At 44.1% G+C, this 19632-nt stretch overlaps 1 protein-coding gene across 4 annotated transcripts in view; it reads left to right on the plus strand.

Annotated features, from left to right (window-relative positions):
* nova2 (NOVA alternative splicing regulator 2) overlaps nt 1-16321 on the plus strand; it is a 61229-nt gene extending 44908 nt beyond the window's left edge. For all 4 annotated transcript variants that reach the window (XM_037464006.2, XM_037464015.2, XM_037463989.2 and 1 more), the window contains one exon: nt 9830-16321. In XM_037464006.2, coding sequence (XP_037319903.2) covers nt 9830-10852 — 1023 coding nt within the window. In that variant the 3' untranslated portion in view covers nt 10853-16321. The remainder of the gene's footprint in view (nt 1-9829) is intronic.
* Nucleotides 16322-19632: the final 3311 nt, after the last annotated feature.

Raw genomic sequence — 19632 nt, forward strand, 5'->3', positions numbered from 1 at the left:
TATTTGCAGCTATGGACTGATCAGGCCGGCCAGGCGACGCATTCGACCAGGCCTTGTGGGCACGTACACACACGTACACACACACATACAACACACAAAGGCCTACAAATGGACAGTTAAACAGTTAGGCTAGCTGTTTCTTTACTCTGTTTCTGTTTTTTTTTGTGCTAAGCTATGCTAACCAGTTGCTTGCAGTAGCTGCAGTAGAGGATGTCCCTCTTTCCATGTATTTCTCCGCCCGGTAGTAGTGAATATGCGCAGATGTGCAGAAAAAAGAAAAGAAAAAAGGAAGGCAAAGACTCTGTAAGTAGCAGACCAGACATGTGCAGGGGTTCTCTGTTTGTATCGTCTGCGTCGTGAGCGTCTGAGCCCGAGGCTGACTGACAGATGAGAATTTCTGTTTTGTACGAGGCGAGCAGCCGCAGGGAGACAAGCAGGCTAATAGCTGCTGATATTTAGACACTTATAATAGAGGACGAATCCCCCTGTTGCTCTTTAGGCTATTTATAACACGTCAGAGAGGCGACTAAATGGATTTGTGCAGCAATTTGAAAACATACAGATTTGCCCAAGTTCACACACACACACACACACAAATAGAAAGAAGCCCCGGACCAAAATAACAGATGGCCCGACCTTTCACAGACAGCTCTCACAGCCGAGCATTGTTAAAATCCTAAATGATGTTTTGAGAAGTAAAATTATCATCTGTATGAGCATGTTGTGTTTGAGGTAATGAAGCAAAAAATACAACTGTGGTATATATAATTATTATATAGTAAAAGTGTGAAATTCCATCCTATGGTTGAATATAAGGAAAATATTATAATGTAATTGAATATATGGAAAATATTATAATATAATAATGTTGTAAAAAAAACGTGTATGTTTTTTCCTAAATACAGAATTTTGGAAGACAATATGACAATAAAAGCAATGATAAATGTTTGTAGTCACCACAAAGTGTAATCAGGCCAATGGAATGCAAGTAACACATCCCAACACACACCCCGGGTCACACATACATTTAAGGTCAGTGGGCTGTGAGTAAGCTGAGCAGTTGTGGTATTTAAAAGCATGGCTGTCATTGTAGACACACAAACACGGTCACTTTGATGTGATGAATGGTTCTCTGAAACACACACCACACACACACACTGTGCCCATGAAAGAAGAACTGATGGCCTGTGTCGTGTGGCCCGTCAATTGTCTGCTATTTCGGGGTTGTGGATAAAATATCTTCCCCTTCTTCTTCTTCTTCTTCTTCTTCTTGTCAAGAGTGCGGCTGTCGTAGCATGTGGTGCTGGTTAACCCCTGGAACTATCGCGACTGAAAGAGAGAAAGGGAGAGCAAGAGAAGGAGGGAGTGGGAAGTCCAGCATGTGACGTTGAGGAAAAAGACAAAGGCAACTTGGGAGACGATGGCGAGACTGTGTGTGTCGAGTGGATGATATAGAGACAGAGAGGAGGACAAGAGCGAGTCAGGGACTCCGGCTCAGTGACTGACTCACAGCTGCCGGGCGGCGGGTGTAGAAGACGACACGCCACTCTTCAAGGCAACATGACAGGGACAGCGGAGAGAGAAAGAAATTCTTTGACTAATGAGTGCAGGCATGACATCTGGAAGAAGAGAATGTGTTCATACCTTTAGTACTCTGTGTTTGCGTTGGTTTCCGACCCTCCGACGCCCCAATGTCAACATTTCAGTAATCTAAAAATCCCCCCGAAAAATAAGATGTTAATAGCCAATGTCTTTTAAAAAAAAAAAAGTGAATGGCAAGCAATGAACCCCACAAACCTGTGGGTGATGTCACACAGTTGGCAGCAACCCATCTCTAAAATTGTCTTTAGCTTTCTTTCTTTATTTCTAATGACCAGCAGGGGGCGACTCTGATTATAAATGTGTGGTTAAGTCTATTTGAAAGTTACCCTACTTGATTTATTCCCTCAGTAAAATTTAAATGTGTTCTTGCATGAGCATGATGTTCATTTTGTAAATAATGGTCTATTTAGAGTGAAATAGACCATAAAGCAGAGTATTACAATTTTTACCCTTTCACAGTTGGCCGGATCCGGCCCACTGGGGGGGTCCAGTGCGGCCCATTGTATGACTTTCCTAAGTGTGTAAATGACAGTAAGACATCATTTGCTATTCTAAAAAAGTAGAGCATGCGTTAGACCAGGGGGAGCCGACAGAGGGCCTATTCCAACATTTTGGATGACATTCAGCTTCCTTTTATTCTTCTCAACCTCGTGTGACCACGCTGTGTTTTTGTAGAAAAGCTGCGCATCAACATCAGTTATTGTTACATAAAATGCAAAGCACAGACCGCCCCCTCTCTGTGTATGTGTAAATCTGTCAAGTATTCCCTATTTACTGCATCAATATTGCATTCATATTGGCAGTAAAACACGCTCTCTCGTTTGTTATTGTTGGATTATGGTGTTTAGAAGTGAGCTGCAGAGTCGGCGCTGTGTCCCCAGTGAGATCAGCTGTGAATGGCTTGTGGCTTTGTTGTGGCATTATTATTCTGGGGCTATTTTTGCATCGCACTGGGCTTTATTCAGACTAAAAGCGGCAAACACATACTGTACATACACGCGCATTTACACGAATGGCCTCTGGCCCGGCGTTTTTCCCTGGCCGCTCCCTGCGGCCACTTCCTGCAGGACGGAGGGGCCGTATCCGCTGAACTTTCACCTCCAGCGCTAACACCTGTTTCCTACTTCCTGTTATTGTCTTCCATGCACAGGAAGTTTGCCACAAATGTCAGGACAATATAGAGTCTGGTTCCCTTTGCGTCAGAGGCTGTAGAAGTGGGCGTGTAAGACTCCCAGAGAGAAATAGCTCAGTTTCAGACAAATAATGTGTCCATTCGGGTCAGAACTGTGTTGTTGCTGATCAGCGAATGAATACAAGAACAAGGATGGAGTTCAAAAAGCATTTAATCTAACATGAATCATTTAAAATGACTTAACAAATCCATTTGGGTTTGGCTCTTAACAACAACTATAGTCGCAAATAACATTTTGAAACAAAGTGGTATTCTTACGTGACAGGAGTCCTAATATTGCGTCACTTCTCTGATGCGATCCCATGCATCCCACATTTAAATTCAAATATTGTGAATAAACAGGGTTTAGATCATTATTCATATGCATTAATGTAAAAATGTATTCCGTATGTGCCCCTCAACGCCACCAACCTACAGTCATTGAAACACTTGTTTGACCTTGATGGTTGTCAGAAAACACACTTATCTAAACTCGACGGAAAACAAAACAAAATGGTCCAAATTCTCTTTGTTGGGCTTTCCACTGATCCAACAATCCCCAGCTCTGGTTTAAGATCTCTAAAAAGAGACTGAATAAGCAACAGATTAAAAAAAAAGCTGCAAGCATAAGGAAGTCTGTTCTGTAGACTCCCAAGCAGACTTTTATAGTTTCCTGCATTCTTACTTTCTTATGTAACATTTTATCACCCCGTCAGGAATGGATCACTTTAATCAAAGAATATTTTATTTTTTCCACTAGACTTGTACGTTTTTTTTATACCACAATTGCCATAATACGAGGTTCTGGGGCGAATGCACAAAAAAAGTGCAGAGAAACCATTATCAGTGGACATGAAGGGATTCGTGCCACATGAAGGTTTCAGCAGGACAGAAGCAGAGGGAAGAGGACCCACTGCCAACAGCCACAGCAGGTTGTTTTTCTGCCCCGTGTCATGTTGTTCATTAACATGTGCTGCTTCCATCTATGTCCATACAAAAGTAACTATTTGTAGATCTATTGTACATTAAATGAAAGTCTTCACTCCCCCCTAAAATTGACATGGACGCGTTTGGTATCGGTGGAAAGTTTGGCGCTTGTGAGTTTGAGCGAGTCTTGGCTGCACACTTCATGTAATGACAGAACCAGCAGAGGCTCTGGCCAAGGAAGCACAGTCGTTTTAACAGTTTCCTAAGAAAAGTGACTAATTGGCAGTCGTTAAATGATGGATTCATTTTCATTCACAAATCAGGAGGAGTTTCATAGACTTTTATAGCGGTCGTATTTTTGGATTATTGAACCACAAAAATATTGGAATTCTTTGCTGTTTAAACCACAGCGTCAATCAGCGACAACCGGCCAGTGAGCTCCAGGAGGGTGGTTGCATGGAAGCACGGGCACAGGTGTGGCTGATGAAGAGATGCCATTTTTACTGATGATGACGTGTGTGTGTGTGTGTGTGTGCTGGTATAGTTGATTCTATGTATCCAAAGTTAACTCTCTGTGCCTGTTAGTCATCGTACCCCGGGCTCTTCTTTCCTGCAGTTATTGTTAGCCTGGTGGCCAGAGGGTGAAAGAAGAAAGATGGCAAGGGAGGCAAAAAAAGAGGGATGACAGGGCACAGGGGGGGGGGGGGGGGGGGGGGGAGAGACAGAGATAGTGTAGTAGGGGGAGAGAAAGATGCGACTAAGCCTGTGGATCAGTAGGAGGCAGATTAAGCTAAAGTCCCCTGCTTAAGACTTCATAGTTCAACAGTTGTCCACTGTCCACCACTCGGTGTGTCTGTGTGTGTGTGTGTGTGTGTGTGTGTGTGTGTGTGTGTGTGTGTGTGTGTGTGTGTGTGTGTGTGTGTGTGTGTGTGTGTGTGTGTGTGTGTGTGTGTGTGTGTGTGTTTGTTGGCCTTCAATGATGGATGACTTGTGAACTGGAGGGAACACGACACAGGGCTTGGACGAGGAGACGACTCCCCGCCACCTCCATAAAAGCTCTGAGATAAGTAGAGCAAGAGAGGAAGGAAAGGAAGGAAGGATGCAGGGTTGAGGAAGTGATAAAGCAAAGGGAACGACAAAGGAGAGAGAGGAGTTTAAGTTTTCAAGAAGCAGTTGTAGCTTTTAGTTGTTAGTACCAGTTTAATCTAATTTTATGACCACATTCAATGTATTAGCATATAACAGGTGTATGGTATGAAACAGAGGTTTAAGCTGCGTTGAGCTATTTCAAAATAACTTGTTTTACTTTTTCAAAAAGCTTTAAGGGAGGAGGAAAGGTATAATGTTATATAAAAGTAGTACAACCCTGATTTTAACTGATTTAAATATGGGTGGTGTCCACATTTTAAAACTAGTCTCACTGTGTATAAGCTTTTAGAGGAAAATCTTGAGAGTGTTTTCCAATAAAACTAAAAGATTCATCATGTCGAGCGTGATCAATTATTCAACTAATTCATTTAGGCTGCTGTTTTATCGCTCGACGTCTTCACCGGTAAAACCTTTCCAGCTTCTCTGTCGGCACTCTCACAAAGGTTTAATTATTTTGATATTTTATTAGTATACAGAAAGGAGACACGCAAGGGAGCTGTATGTTAATGCGTCTTCGCCTCAAGGGTAAAACCCTGAAGAACAACCGCAACGTAGTGTGTGTGCGTGTGTGCGTGTGTGTGTGTGTGTGCGTGTGTGTGTGTGTGTGTGTGTGTGTGTGTGTGTGTGTGTGTGTGTGTATGTGTGTGTGTGTGTGTGCGTGTGCGTGCGTGTGTGTGTGTTAAAGCTAAGGTTGGTAATCTTGTATAAAACAGCCATAGTATCTGCAAGGTTTTTAAAATGTATCCAAGTAACAAATACTTTCCAACAGCAGCAGCAGCAACGGTCACTAAAATTCAGCAAAAGCAGCCATTTTGACACGTGATCATCAAACATGTTTGTCTTTAACAGCAATAATTATGACCTTGTTCCATTTAGGTGTGTCAAGCTGGCTCAAGGTAGTGGCTGTGACACATAGAATAGAGTTGTAATTAATTAATATTTTTATCTTGCTACGGTAAAGGTGTTATAAGTGCACATCATTCAGATTGAATAGAAGGATAAGGAAAGCTTATAATATTCCAGCAAGTGCGACAGATGCCATACTATTCTTTATATATTATTATTGATTGTAGTTAATTATTGTATAATTATCAAATAGTTTTTTTCTCCAATGCTCATTTCATTTTGAGACAAACAAATAAAATAAAATATTTAAACAACAAAAATTATATTTGTATCAGCACAAACACATTTAACAAAAAAAATAAATTAAATTAAATCAGATTGCCAACCGTGGCTTTAATTCAATATGGTAAAACACATGCATGTTAATGTTATAAACCAGGAGTGGTTGCTTCTCAGCATGACAATGACGCAGTTGGAGGCCTTATAAAACCGCTGTGGACACCCGTCTCAAAGAAGAGGTAGATTTAGGGACTTCTTATACTTTTGTGGGGAACATGACGTGGGCGGCAGAGCTAAATGAAGCCTCATGGATGAGATGAGGAATGATTTAAAGCGTGGTATATTTCTCAGAGGATGACGACAAGTTGTCTTCATCTTGAATTCCTTCCACTGATTAACGGTGGATTCCAGCTCCTGGTGGGCAGGTGAGCCTCGTCAAGTCACAACGAGCCCGGCCAACCGCAAGGCATGCTGGGTGCTAACGGGCCGCGGACCAAGAACAGGCATCAGTCCAGGTCTCAGCCGTACCAGCAGAGGTCACTCAAGGTTTCTGGTTATCGTCAACTCAAATTCTGAACTACTAGCATTTGGACTTTTGGGGCAATTAAACCAGCAAAAATTGATCCAAATTACTCGAAATCCAAACGCCTGCTTTGTCGGCCACATCGATTTGGACTTATCTGTGAAGCCGCCGTATACCTGCTGTAGTCAACACTTTGCCCCTCAGTGTATTCATGAGCAGGAGATCGGCTTTGACACTCAACCCCTGGCAGCTGGGTGAATGCCAAACGTCTCCCCCCCTCTGGTGTGGGGTGTGCGTTTCAAACTTTATATGAAAAAGTTTATTAGCTTTTAAAATCTACAAATAGACAATTTCATGAAAGAAGAGCGAAGCAATTTGGAGGAAAAGACAGCGGAGGGGGGCGGAGGAGGAAGAGGAGGAAGAGGAGTGGAGGCAAAAGGAGATGCTCATTAGCAGGGAATCAGCTTGGTTTTAAAGATGGCGGATCATTAGGACCAGGAGGGATCAGACATCACTGTACGCCACAGTTTATCCTCCAACACCGTGTGTATGTGTTTGTGTGAGTGTGTGAGAGAATGTTTCAGTGCAGAGGATGAAAGGGTGCATCCGTAGAAATATATATTTTGGGCTCCCTCCCTTGCTTTTCCCCTCTCTTTCTGCCTGTCTGTCCCTCCCTCGCCGCCTGTCACTTATTCCTTTCATCCCTCTTGTCTCCATTCTAAACTCCCGCCGCCCTCCTTTGCATAGAAAGCAACAAGCCCCCCAAAAGAAATTGCCAGTCAAAGGAGACTTTTTTTTGCTCAAACACTACAAGTCGAGCTTGGCCACGGAGTTCAAAACTTTAGCCGAAAAATATCAAATGGACGTCCTGCTGCGACTGCATCGTTACATCGTCCTCCACGTGCATTTTTTTTTTTTTTTTAACTTTTCTCTTAAACTCCTTCCCAAAATGGTCAAAGTCATTTTAAAGGGTGATTTGTCATGCATAACTTTAGAGCATACTGGTTCATTTGTTTCATTTCAGGCTGCGCGTGCTGAATGATTTTCACATCAACTGGTGACTCAGCGTCTACGCGCTGTTAGCCCTCCTCTTGCTCAGTAATCTACGCAGGAAAGCAGACTTGTAGCCGAGCCCCTGAAAGCAGCCGCACGCTTTCAAACGGGCCTCGAAATACACGGCCGGATGGAAGCTGAGAAACACTCAACACGGCAAAGGCTCATTCTGTAACATTCGGCTCGTAGCAGCGCGGCGTTGCCGGGTATCGTCGGCTCCCTCCTGCACGCCTCTTGGTTTTTCCTATTTCTATGTAAATTTACCCTCCACACAGAGCAAACTCTGTGGCTGCATCAAGGCTGCCACCGCGGCGGTGTAGTTCAGGAGAGGGTGAGGTGGGGAGGGGAATTGGAATGGCCTTCGCATTTTTTTCTTCTTTCATAAGTTGAATTGATCCAACTCTCTTTGGATCTCTCTTTCTCTCACCCACTCGTTCTCCCCCCTCTCTCTCCTCGTGTCTTTTATTTAATCTTTCATTTATCAAGGCCACGTCTTTTTTTTCTTCCCTCCCTCGCTCATCGGTCGATGTGGGTATTCTTGGTTAGACGGACAGCTGCGGTTTGCGGCCCTCGTACGGCACGCAGGTGAATAAAAGCAAAGTATTAGAAGTTGAGCGGACATTGTTGAGTCTCAGTCGTGCGCTTCACTTTTACTTCCATTGTGCACGTGGAGCTCCGTGTCGCCCACCGCACACGTTAACGGAGCCTAGGTTCACCCAGACCTCCGAACCAATGTACTGGCATCAGATGTCAGTGCATTTCGGGGGGTTGTGATGCATTACAGGGAAAAGAGAGCCATGTGAACAATATTTAAATACATTTTGGGTGTATGTGTAGGTATTTTTGACTCAACTTATTTAGAGCCCTCTCTTCAGAGAGCTGGGGATTTAGGATTCATTATTTTCTTTTAAATCTTAAAAAAAGTTAAGCTAAGGTTATTTTTAGTCAGTAGACGCCTTTATACAAATATCAAACTTTGTATCATCGTTCCAAAAACGACAAATAAGAGCATCCTAAGAGTGTCCATTCGTAGACCAAATGTTTGGTCATATATGGTATTATTTATAATGCACAATAGTATAATACCAATAATACATCATTTGTACAGGCAATTATGTGAAACAAAATGTACTGCGCGGCGTGTGTGTCATCGCCTCACTCCCTTCAACTACCCTTTGAATGCTGGAGCTGTGTTTCCATGGTAACGCTGACCCTTGGGAGTCAGTGTTTTTTTTTCACACAAGTAGCCTCTTTAGAATTCCTCCCTCTCTCTCTCTCTCTCTCTCTCTCTCTCATCCATCCATCCCTCCCACTCTATGCACCTCTCTGTAGCTCTTCATCACCTGCTCTCTCAACAACATGCTTCATCTCTTTCCCTCCATTATGTACCAAAGATATTAGCTACGTGTTCGGGTGGGAGAAAACATTGCGCAATCCGTAATGTTGTCCAACTGAGATCTTCCTCCATCGGGACATCGTCACACCGATAACACGTACTCACAGAAACACACTTTCTGGAGGACAACTCTTTTAGCGCTGACCTTGCCTTTAATGCCGGCTCATAAGCGTAGCGTCCTGGGCACCATTTCACCGTGTTCTGCACGACAACAGGGAGAATTCTCATGACCAATTACCCATCGCACAATCCTTGTGTATTTCTCAAATTCCTCAATTCATTTCATTAGGAATTTGAGAGGGCTTGCATCATGTTTAATGGTGTGTGAAAACATTTTTTAAATGCACGATAATTCCTGGATATGCTGCATATCACATTTGAAATCATGAACGAGAAGATGTAAAGAGAGATGTAAAGGCTGGTTAGTCTTTCAGTCAGTAGACTGCTGTTCACTCGCCGTGTAAAAGTCATTAGTTTCTCTTAGTGATTTTAACACAAACAAACATTTTTAATAACTATAATCAACATCAATACGTAAAGTTTTTGGCATAATCCAAAGCTTATGTGATTTAACTAAAAAGGTGTGAGCAAGTATCTTACGATCTTTTCCTTGAATTTAATTAAGTAATTCACTGACAGTAACTGAGTGGCTATGACGTTTATATATTTAAAAAAAATATTTGCATTGAGCGGAAAGTGACGTGTTGAAAAAGGAGTTTGTTTGTGCCCCACATCATTAGAGAACACCAACTTTCTACTCATTCTTCTAAATCCTCCCTTACAGGCTTTTATTTTGAACCAATGCTGGATTAAAATATAACACATGTTAGAAGGCAATAACCTAATTTTTCTTATTCTCTTTTTCTCCGACCTCCCTGTCTAGGCCAAGCTGATCGTCCCCAACAGCACGGCAGGCCTGATCATCGGCAAAGGTGGTGCAACAGTCAAGGCGGTGATGGAGCAGTCCGGGGCGTGGGTCCAGCTATCCCAAAAGCCAGAGGGCATTAACCTGCAGGAGCGTGTGGTCACCATCAGCGGGGAGCCCGAGCAGAACCGTAAAGCCGTGGAGATCATTGTCCAGAAGATTCAGGAGGACCCGCAGAGCTCCTCCTGCCTCAACATCTCCTACTCCAACATCACAGGGCCCGTTGCCAACTCCAACCCCACCGGATCCCCATACGCCAACTCGACCGAGGTCATGCCATCCGCGGCGGCCGCCGCGGCAGCTACGGCCTCCTCCCTGCTCGGCCAGGCCAGCCTGGCCGGGGTGGGCGCCTTCCCAACCACCATGTCCAGCTTCTCAGGCAACGACCTTCTCACCATAACCTCCGCCCTCAACACCCTGGCCAGCTACGGCTACAACACCAACTCCCTCGGCCTCGGGCTGAATCCCGCCGCAGCCTCAGGTGTGCTAGCAGCAGTAGCGGCTAATGCTAACCCCGCAGCAGCCGCCGCGGCTAATTTGTTAGCATCCTATGCCAGCGACGCATCCACTAGCGGAGGTCACCCAGTGGCCGGTCTCGGAGGCTTCACCCTTGGATCCCTGGCCGCAGCAACGGGGGCCACCAATGGCTACTTAAGTGCTGCGTCGCCCCTGATGGCGCAATCTCTACTGGCCACAGAGAAGCTGGGAGAAGGAGCGAAGGAAGTGGTCGAGATCGCTGTGCCTGAAAACCTGGTTGGAGCCATCTTGGGGAAAGGAGGAAAAACGTTAGTGGAGTACCAGGAGCTGACCGGCGCCAGAATCCAGATCTCCAAGAAAGGCGAGTTCATCCCGGGAACTCGGAACAGGAAGGTGACCATCACGGGTTCCCAGGCCGCCACGCAAGCCGCACAGTACCTGATAAGCCAGCGAATCACCTACGAGCAGGGGGTACGTGCCACCAACCCACAGAAGGTGGGCTAAACCTGACAGCCAATGAGAAACGAGGAGGAAAAGAGGAGAAAAAAAAGAGTGGGGGCTTGGGGGAGGAGTGTAAAAAGAAGTGAGAGGGAGAACGGAAAAAGGAGAGGAGAATGTCAGAAGGAATCGTCCGCGCTGTTTTCTTCTGCGTGTTTTCAATATTCTCTATTAAAAAAATAATTTTTGACGCGAAGCAAAAATGTGCTAAGAAGACGAGGAGGGAGAGGAGCGAGTTATCACGCTGAAAAACCAAGAAAAAAAATTGTGTAACATGTAAATATGGTTTTATTACTTAACGTCTTGACCTTTCAGGATTTTTTATTGTTTTGTTTCATTGTTTTATTGTTTGGATTAGTAAATTAAGCTGTCTGTTTGTTCGTTGTGTATCGTGTGGACAAAGTTGAATGCCATGTAGGCAGGCCGAGTGCCTGAGAGGCTACAAGAAGCGGGGGGAGGGAGGGAAGGGTGTCAGGGGGGGGGTTCGCATTTACAGGGTACAACCCTCCTCCCCCGCACGCCCAACCCTAAATCCCTTATGGAAATAACCTTAACCCCTCCCTCCCCCTGCAGGCCCACACCCCTCCCCCTTCTGTCGGGTTTGTGTTTCCCTTCTTGTTTTTTTATTTGCCCCTTGACCTCCCCCTCCCAAAGCATCTCAAACTACTCGCCCACAGTCCTGCCCTCTCCTTTTCTCCCACGAACCCCCCCACCCCCGCGTCCAATCCTTTTTACAAGGGTTTTATAATGAGCAAGACTGCAAACTTAAGCTTGGTGTGTGAGGGAAGAAACATCCTCAAATCCGACCCCTCTTGAACAGCTCCCCCGTCTGTGATCTCACCTCCCGCATCCTCCCTTCAGGAGGAAGTGGGGAAGTGAAATCGGGAAAGGGTGTGGGACAGAGGGGCGTTTCTTCATTGGCACACCACCCCCTGTAGACCCTGTGATGTATTCCACAAGCAGTGCAGCGCGTTGGGGCCCTTACACTGCGTAGCCCCCCCCCCCCCCCCCCCTCTCCCCCACACACGCACACACACATAAAGACACACACCTTACACAGCCCTAGTGTTTTAGATAGAATGCCGAGGCGCACGCTGATGACCTCACGTAGTGCGAAACCGACGAGAGTGATACTGTGCAAGCAGCGGCAATCACACGGGATCCACGGCATTACTTTGCAGTCTGCCGTGATAATTATGTTAACGAGATTGTCATGATTTATTAGGAATCATCGCCATTTTCATTATTTATTAATGAGATCACTTTTTGAAAAAACGCTAAGTTGTTGTTTTTCTTTTTCTTTTTGATTATCTGTGAATTCAGGTTGACATGAATGTAAATGAGACTATTTTTGATTTGAATATTTTTTTTATTTAAGTGGATTGAAGATAAATAGTAATGTTAGATAGTGTAATATATGTCTTATTTAAGTCCAGTAAGCCACACCAGGCTCTAATATCATTACAGTGAAGGATTACCATATAGATATAGATATATATCTATATCTATATCTATATACCATACGTCTCCGGTCAAAGAGCAGAAAAGGGAACACACAAACACACACACTGAAGCAAAACACTATAATGCCGTATTTGGTGCTGCAAATGGGAATTCACGATATATTATGATGCGGACTGCAGTACAACCTCTAGATTAGAAAAAGCCGTAAACAGATTACAGGCTTTTTTAACCCGAAATCATCTGGGTCATCCCACCTGGCTGCCGTCCCTGTAAGGAAACTTTCCTGTTTTGCTTCTGATGTTACAGAAATAAGACTCAGACGAGCCTGTGGTGCTCGCCAAAACCATTTAGATGAACCCAAAACCACAGACTAGAAGCAAAACCACTTAAGACTCAAAATGTACTTATACTACTGAACATAAATGCAAACATTGAGAAAGAGGAAACACTGAATCACAACGTTGTTCGCGCGTGGTCCACTGCTACGATCTGCAGGCCTCACAATTAGATTGGCTATTTTAGGACTGCCTGAATATCAGTAATGGAGATAAACAGCCTGACTGATCTTTTCCCATATCAAACAACTGTCCGACTGCCGATGAGGTGAAGGGCAGACACTGAAATGTCCAACACACATCCTGGGAGTTGAGCTCCACCTCTGGCAAACAGCAGGCCACCCACGGCAACAGGTGTACTTCCCACTGTAGACCCAGAAAGCTGCTGAAGATGCTGTCTTTTTTTTGATCGTTTTCGTTTTTCTTTTTTTGTTCTGTGTGATTAATTGATTTTTTACAATCGGAGTACACTGAATTTTTTGTCTTAATGCACTGTGAAGCGAGGGAGCGGTTCTCTCTGCCCACGAGGTCAGGGATGTGTGCTGTAGACGGCATCGCGGTCAGGTGTTTTTTTGTGTGTTATTGGGCGAGGAGAAACTAAACACATATGTAATATATGTAGAATGCATATGAAGAACTTCACCAGAAATGTGCGTCATATCTGAATACTAAAAGAGAATAGGCCGATGAAGAGGATATCAATCAATTGATTCAATAAGTCGAGATCTATCAGATTTCACTCATACCCGTTGTTTCCGAAATATCTTTTTGTAATCAGAGGTCAGGATGTTGGGGGCCAATGTTAGGAGTACAGCAGCAGATAAAAAAGACTGGAACACACTATAGGAAATTCACTTTTCTATCTCAGCTGTGTCATTTCATAAACGATATGAATTGGTAAATGCATTGTACAACCCAACGGGCAAATCTGTGAATCTCTATTTAAGTCCAACCGGAGTTGAAGTGTGATGGAATGTAAAAATGAGAGTAATGAGGAGGGGGTGCATTTGAACTATTGATCTAAGCAGCCTGGTGAGGGGAAGGAGCTCCTCTTAAGATAAAGAAAAAAAAAAAGCAATCCGACCCAAAGTCCTCCACTGTGCTATCGAATGTGTCACCCTCTGTTGGAGCGCCAGCGAGGGTTTATCTCCACAGCTTGGTAAGGAGGCTTCTTTACTCCCATCTAACACCATCCACACTCTCCTCACCCCCCCTTCTACCTCCTCACACCCGCCCTCCTCCTACCACATCGCTCCATGGGTGACTGTCCAGTGTGACGATCAAATGCATGTCTGCTGCTTGCCCTGACGAGAAAAAGAATGAAAAGCTGCGGAACGAGTTCGTCTCCTGTTGGCCTCCTCCTCGGGGGGGGGGGGGGGGTACAACCACACGTGCCGAGGAGAAGTCGTAGGTCGTAGTCGAGGCCGGCGGGGGCACGTTGCACAAACACTAGTTTAGATCCGCGCATGAAGGACTACCTTCGGCGCACACACATAAAAACATACACATATCGTGATCAGCGGGTTTGACTGGATTAAAGTCTGATATTCTGTAGACCGCGGGGGAGATGGCGGCTGTAGTAGATTTAGCTGCTTTTGTTCCACTGTAGAACTGCACTGTGCTGGAAGCAGTTTGTTGGGTGCATGCTAGACTACATGCTTGATTTATCATCAAGCATATACTGTACTTTCAAGAATTACCTGTTTTTATCCGTCTATTTTCATTGTAAATTGAATATTGGGTTTGGGACTGCTCAGACAAAACAAGGAAATTGCACTGTTCTGAGAAACTGTGATTTTTCAGTCATTTTCAGTCCAGCTAAATTTATATTTTGAGTATTACGTCATTCCAACATTGTGACCATAGCATGTAAGTCCATCTGATACGGCACAGTGCATTCGCAGTAGAAAAACTGCATTTGAATTACTGATGGAGGAGTCAGTCGTGTTGATTAGTACTGGATTTTTCTTCTACATCTCATCAATTAATCCTTAAAATGATAATTTTTCCGGTTTGTGTTTTAATTATAGATCAAGCTTTTTAGTCGTCTCGATTTTAGGGGACGGAGATCAAATGTGATCGAGTACTGGAAGCAATACACGTAGTTGTCCTGTCCTTTATCTACCGTTGGAGCTTTGGATCTAGACGTTGATTAAGTTAACATTTTCATTTTTTTCAATTTGTGGAGAAATGCTGCTATTTAATAATTACTGATGTACTAAAAATACTAGGTTAAAACATATCGAAATCTGTCCGTCAGCTGGAGAGGCTAGTCTCAAACGGCAGTATAATACAAGCTCTGTTATAAGATGACGATAAGTTAATAATAGTGTAATTCTGACATGAACAAGTTAAACCTGTGCCAAACTAGATCTTTAAAGAGTGTAAATGTGTTGATTTAAAACCACATTAGATTAGAGAAGACATACTTTTATATTAAGAAAATGTGAAAAGTGCCAAATGAACCATATTTATGATTTACTCGGGGAGGGAGTCATCCGTGTGACAGTTTGTAAGAGTCAGTATAGGAGTTTGTATAAGCTCTCTCAGTTCCTGCCACATGTTGAGGGGCCGCCATGTTAGCAATGTGTTCAGCCAGTCCTCCGGAAGCTGCATTTCCCAGGATGCAAAAGCACCGCCACTCTGGGCCTCGACAAATCAACATTGGGATGGGTTAGCATAATTATGCTAAAAATAATGTGACTCGATAGCATTCTTAAATACAGCCTTTTATAGTTACGAACAAAATGTATTTTGTGGAAATAGATGTTATCTTTTTTGCACGTCTATATTGCATGATATCAAAGTGATACGTGGACAGAAAATGGAGAGAAAAACAAAACAAAAAATAGAAGCAAGAAAAAAAAAAAATGATTAGGCAGTGTGTTTGTCGACGATTCTTTGCATGCCGATAAGGGAGCATTTTGATGTTGTTTTACAACGTTCAAATGTTGGTCGTTTGAATTCCGTTCCAGCGACCCAAGGAAATCCAAACGTTTGACCGTAACGTTTGCGAGAAAAGACGTAGTTTGTCGCTGTCCAGCCGCCCTCGCCGGATACGGATAAAAACAAACAAGCCTAAGACTATTTTGCTACTTGCTACTAAAAAAAAATTATAATTTTGAAGTGAGACTTCATTGTCAATGAATGTACTCCCCTCTGCATACGTCTGGATATCACTCCTCTGACCATTGACGTGCGGTAGAGGCTAACGTGTTCTCGTTTGTGTATTTCTGTGTATTCTAACATTACTAACCCTCGACGCATTGCGTCAAGCTCTCAGTATGTTCTCTGTCCTTTTTGAAACCCCCCATCCATATCTACCCCTCCAACACCCCCCCCCCCCCCTCTTAATCTCTCAGCTCTGGCTTGTCTTGGCATTGATATGCACCTTATTGACCTCAAATATGACATGATATCTGCAGCCCCCCCCCCCCCCCTGTGTGTTTCAATGGGAGAGATTCGTAAAAAAGAGTGTGTGCGACGCAGAGAGGGGGTGAAAACTCCCCTCGCTCACCTCTGAATCCCCCCCCCGCTGCAGAACCCTGAGAGAAACAACGCTGAACATTAACAGTGCGTTTGCTCTCTTTTTCTCTCTCTTTCTATTTTCCAAACTCAGGTCAATTAGATGCTTTGTTGGCTTTAACGTCACAAAAAAATAAATAGAGGAGAGATATTTTGCCAAAGTCCGTCCACCTCTCTCTCTCTCTCTCTCTCTCTCTCTCTCTTATTCCTTGTTATGCAACCAGAGTATTTCCAGTGTGGTTGTGTTTTCTATCGTGGCAGATGTTGTCATGGGAGATGGCCCGCTCCTTACACAAGAGCCCCAAAAAGAAAAATTCCATTCCTGCTCCATGTTTGCACTAAACTCTCTGCTGTCACTGTGCATGGCAGGCCAAGCCGGGGCTGGGGGTTGAGCGGCGGGCAGGGGGGGAGGGGGGGAGGAGGGGGTGGGGTCAGTGTGCGAGGCTACTGTAGATGTGTATCCTTACTGTTTTTTAGCCAGTGGTGTGTTTAGACGTGCATGCTCCTCTCTGTCTCTCTCCCTCTCTCTCTGTCTCTCTGTGCTCAGTAGGCCAGCGCCGTGCTCGTGTCTGTGTGCAAAGTATAGCCGGCTAGTCTTCTTTTTCCCTTTCAATTTATATTACGATGTGTAGAGGAATGCAAACTTAATTTCAACCAGCTACTCGCCGGGTGACTTCATCGCTGCTCAGTGGGTGTGGCTCTCTGACATTTTTTTAGATGTGCTTTTTTTTTTTGGCCCTTCACCTCCACCTTCACCTCCACAAACTCAAACCCACTCTCAACCACACCCACCACTGCCCTCTTCAAAACACCCTTCTAAGACATATTATGGGACCCCCTGTCTTCCCTCTTTTTCACCCCCACCCCCCTCCCCCCCGACTCGGGCCCCATCGAAGCACCAGCAACTATAGACTGCATTTGTCATATCACTGTTTCTCTGTTCACTTCTTCTCGTTCGCTGTTGATTTTTTCCTGGTTTTTTATTTGTACTGTATGCTCTGTCTAACCTAGACCAGTTTTTTGGTTTGTTTTTTTTAACAAAAATGCCATTTTCTGTGTGTAGCCTGTTTACCCCCTCCCACACGCAAACACACACACACACACACACTCTCTTCCATGCCCTCGTTTTTGCACTTTCACTGCCTACTCCTCCTCCTTCAGCCCAAACATACACACACTTTCCTCCTCCTGCCTCCCACGAGTCTCTTCTCTCGAGTGCCAAAATAGAACAGAGAGGAAAAAACAAAACAACAACAACAACAACTACCATTCCAAGCGTTTCTTTGAGTTGTTCTTGTGTGTCGGACATCCATCCTTGGAAGCACCCATGAAGCCAGCATGCTCCGCCCTCATAACATGATGTCGCTCATGACGCCTCAACTGAACAGCACCTTTTGCTCCCCACCACCACCACTCCTCCTCCTCCTCCTCCTCCTCACCACTCCCCACAGAGCTAAACCCAACAAGGATTAACCCTTCTTCAGGTTGGCTACCTACCTACTGCCCCGTCTCTCCACCTACCTAAAAAAAAAAAAAAAAAAGCCCTACCGCTCATGCCAGCTGCTTTCCTAATTCTGTCATCTCTTCAGCCTTTGGGACTCCATTGATTGTGTGCCATAGTGTCGGGGGCACCTTTCACTCTCCTCCCTCTCCCCCTTTCTACCCCTTCCCCTTCCCCACCCCTCGCCCCCTCTCTCTCTATCTTTCTTTGTCTACTTCTATCCCTCTTTTTATCGCTTCATTTGATTTTTCTCGATGGGAAAGATACAAAAAACTCCATTTTCTAATGATTTTTTTGTTGTTGTTTAACATCCAAACCACGCACGCCGACACACGTACCCCACCACCCCTCCCTACTCCACGCGGCGGTGCGGGGAACGTTTCTGCACCGCCAGCTGCGCAGCCATCCTCTGTCTTCTTGAACTTTTTTGAACTCTCACCCCCTCATGAACTTTATTGACCTCCTTCTTCCGCCTCCTCCCTCTGTGTTCATCCAACTGTTTGGACGATAACTCTCCATTCCATCCCAAAAACCTCTCTCTGAGACTGTGCAATGCTAGCTGATGTAATTGGATTTTCCTTTTTTGGTTTTTGTTTATTGCTCGTTATTGGGGACAATTCTTTGAGATACAAGTTGAAAAAGAACAAAAAAAAAAAAAAAAGACAGACAAAAAGAAAAACAACACTTGTTTCTCCACAATTTCTTTCTCTCTCATTGTAAATATTTTTGTCAGATTTTTTTCCTAGCTGTAAAGAGAAATGTTGAGCAGAAAGGGGCCGGCAGCATAAAGAGGTACTCGTGGACGCGGTAGACGATCATCACACCCCTCATCCTCTGTATCCAATAGTTAGGTCTGCCTGTATAATCGGCTATTCTAGTTCTACTGTGTTAACCTGTGCTGTTGTTATTAGTGTTGATTTACCTACTGTATTCGCTGTGTAGCGTTCGTGTTGGCTAGCAAACTCTTTAGATACCTGTGCTCACCGAACAATAAGGACTAACCTCGAGAAGACGCCCAGAGCAATTCTCGACGTAGGCTTGTTTTCTGTGCATTTGTTGGTGTTTTCCTAACAGTGAGTTGTAGTGGCGCTCATATCTTTTCATCATCAGGCCGTAGTTGTTGAAATTGCTTGGTCGTGTTATAGACATATCAACGTGGAAAAAAAACGGTTCGACTCGCCTCCTCTAGGCTGGAGAAAAAAAAGAAGAAGAAAAAAAAAAACAGGGAGGTGGACAGAACAAAAAAATTAAAGAATAATCTCCTCCTGGGCTACAAATCGAGGAAGCTGAGCTGCTAACTTTTGTGCAATACAGTCCTAGTTTACATGACTTAGAATTATAGCTTAGAGAGGGTTTGCCTCTGCAGGGCCTACTCAACTATCCTGCTGCCTGCAGAGCTAAAACTCGTGGCATATCTCCACTTTTCGCCCTTGCATCCGAGACATTTTTGAAAGTATTAAAGTGACCTGCCAGAGATTAGACACCACCATTTCATTGCATCGCTCTGAGCTCCACTCTTGATTTATGCTGCCTGCCCCATTGCCCAGAGAACACCACATGAGCTATTTATTTCTCAGACTATTATTATGATTATACAATTAGTAAATAACAACGAGAAAAAAGGGAACGACTGGAAAAAGGTGAATTAATATTAGTATTGTTTTGTTTTTTATTTCTTTTAGTATTTTAGTGATTGCTTTTAACAACATTCATTAACTGACTAAGAGTATTGAATATTTAATGTAATTGTAGCATTGTGTTTGTAAAGAGAAAAAAACCCTAGTGAGTTGTGTTTCTTGACTTGTGGATTTCCAGTGAAGTGGGCAATCTAGTGCTAATATATATGAGGTCTTTTTTTAAGGATTCTTATTTTGCAACAGCAACAGCAGTCATTATAAATGTTCATTTTAGCATCACCTGTCTTCCGTTGTCTTATTCTTCACCTTCCACCACACTCTGCA

Source organism: Pungitius pungitius, chromosome 3 (genome assembly GCF_949316345.1).
Source record: "Pungitius pungitius chromosome 3, fPunPun2.1, whole genome shotgun sequence".
Classification (NCBI taxonomy): Eukaryota; Metazoa; Chordata; class Actinopteri; order Perciformes; family Gasterosteidae; genus Pungitius; species Pungitius pungitius.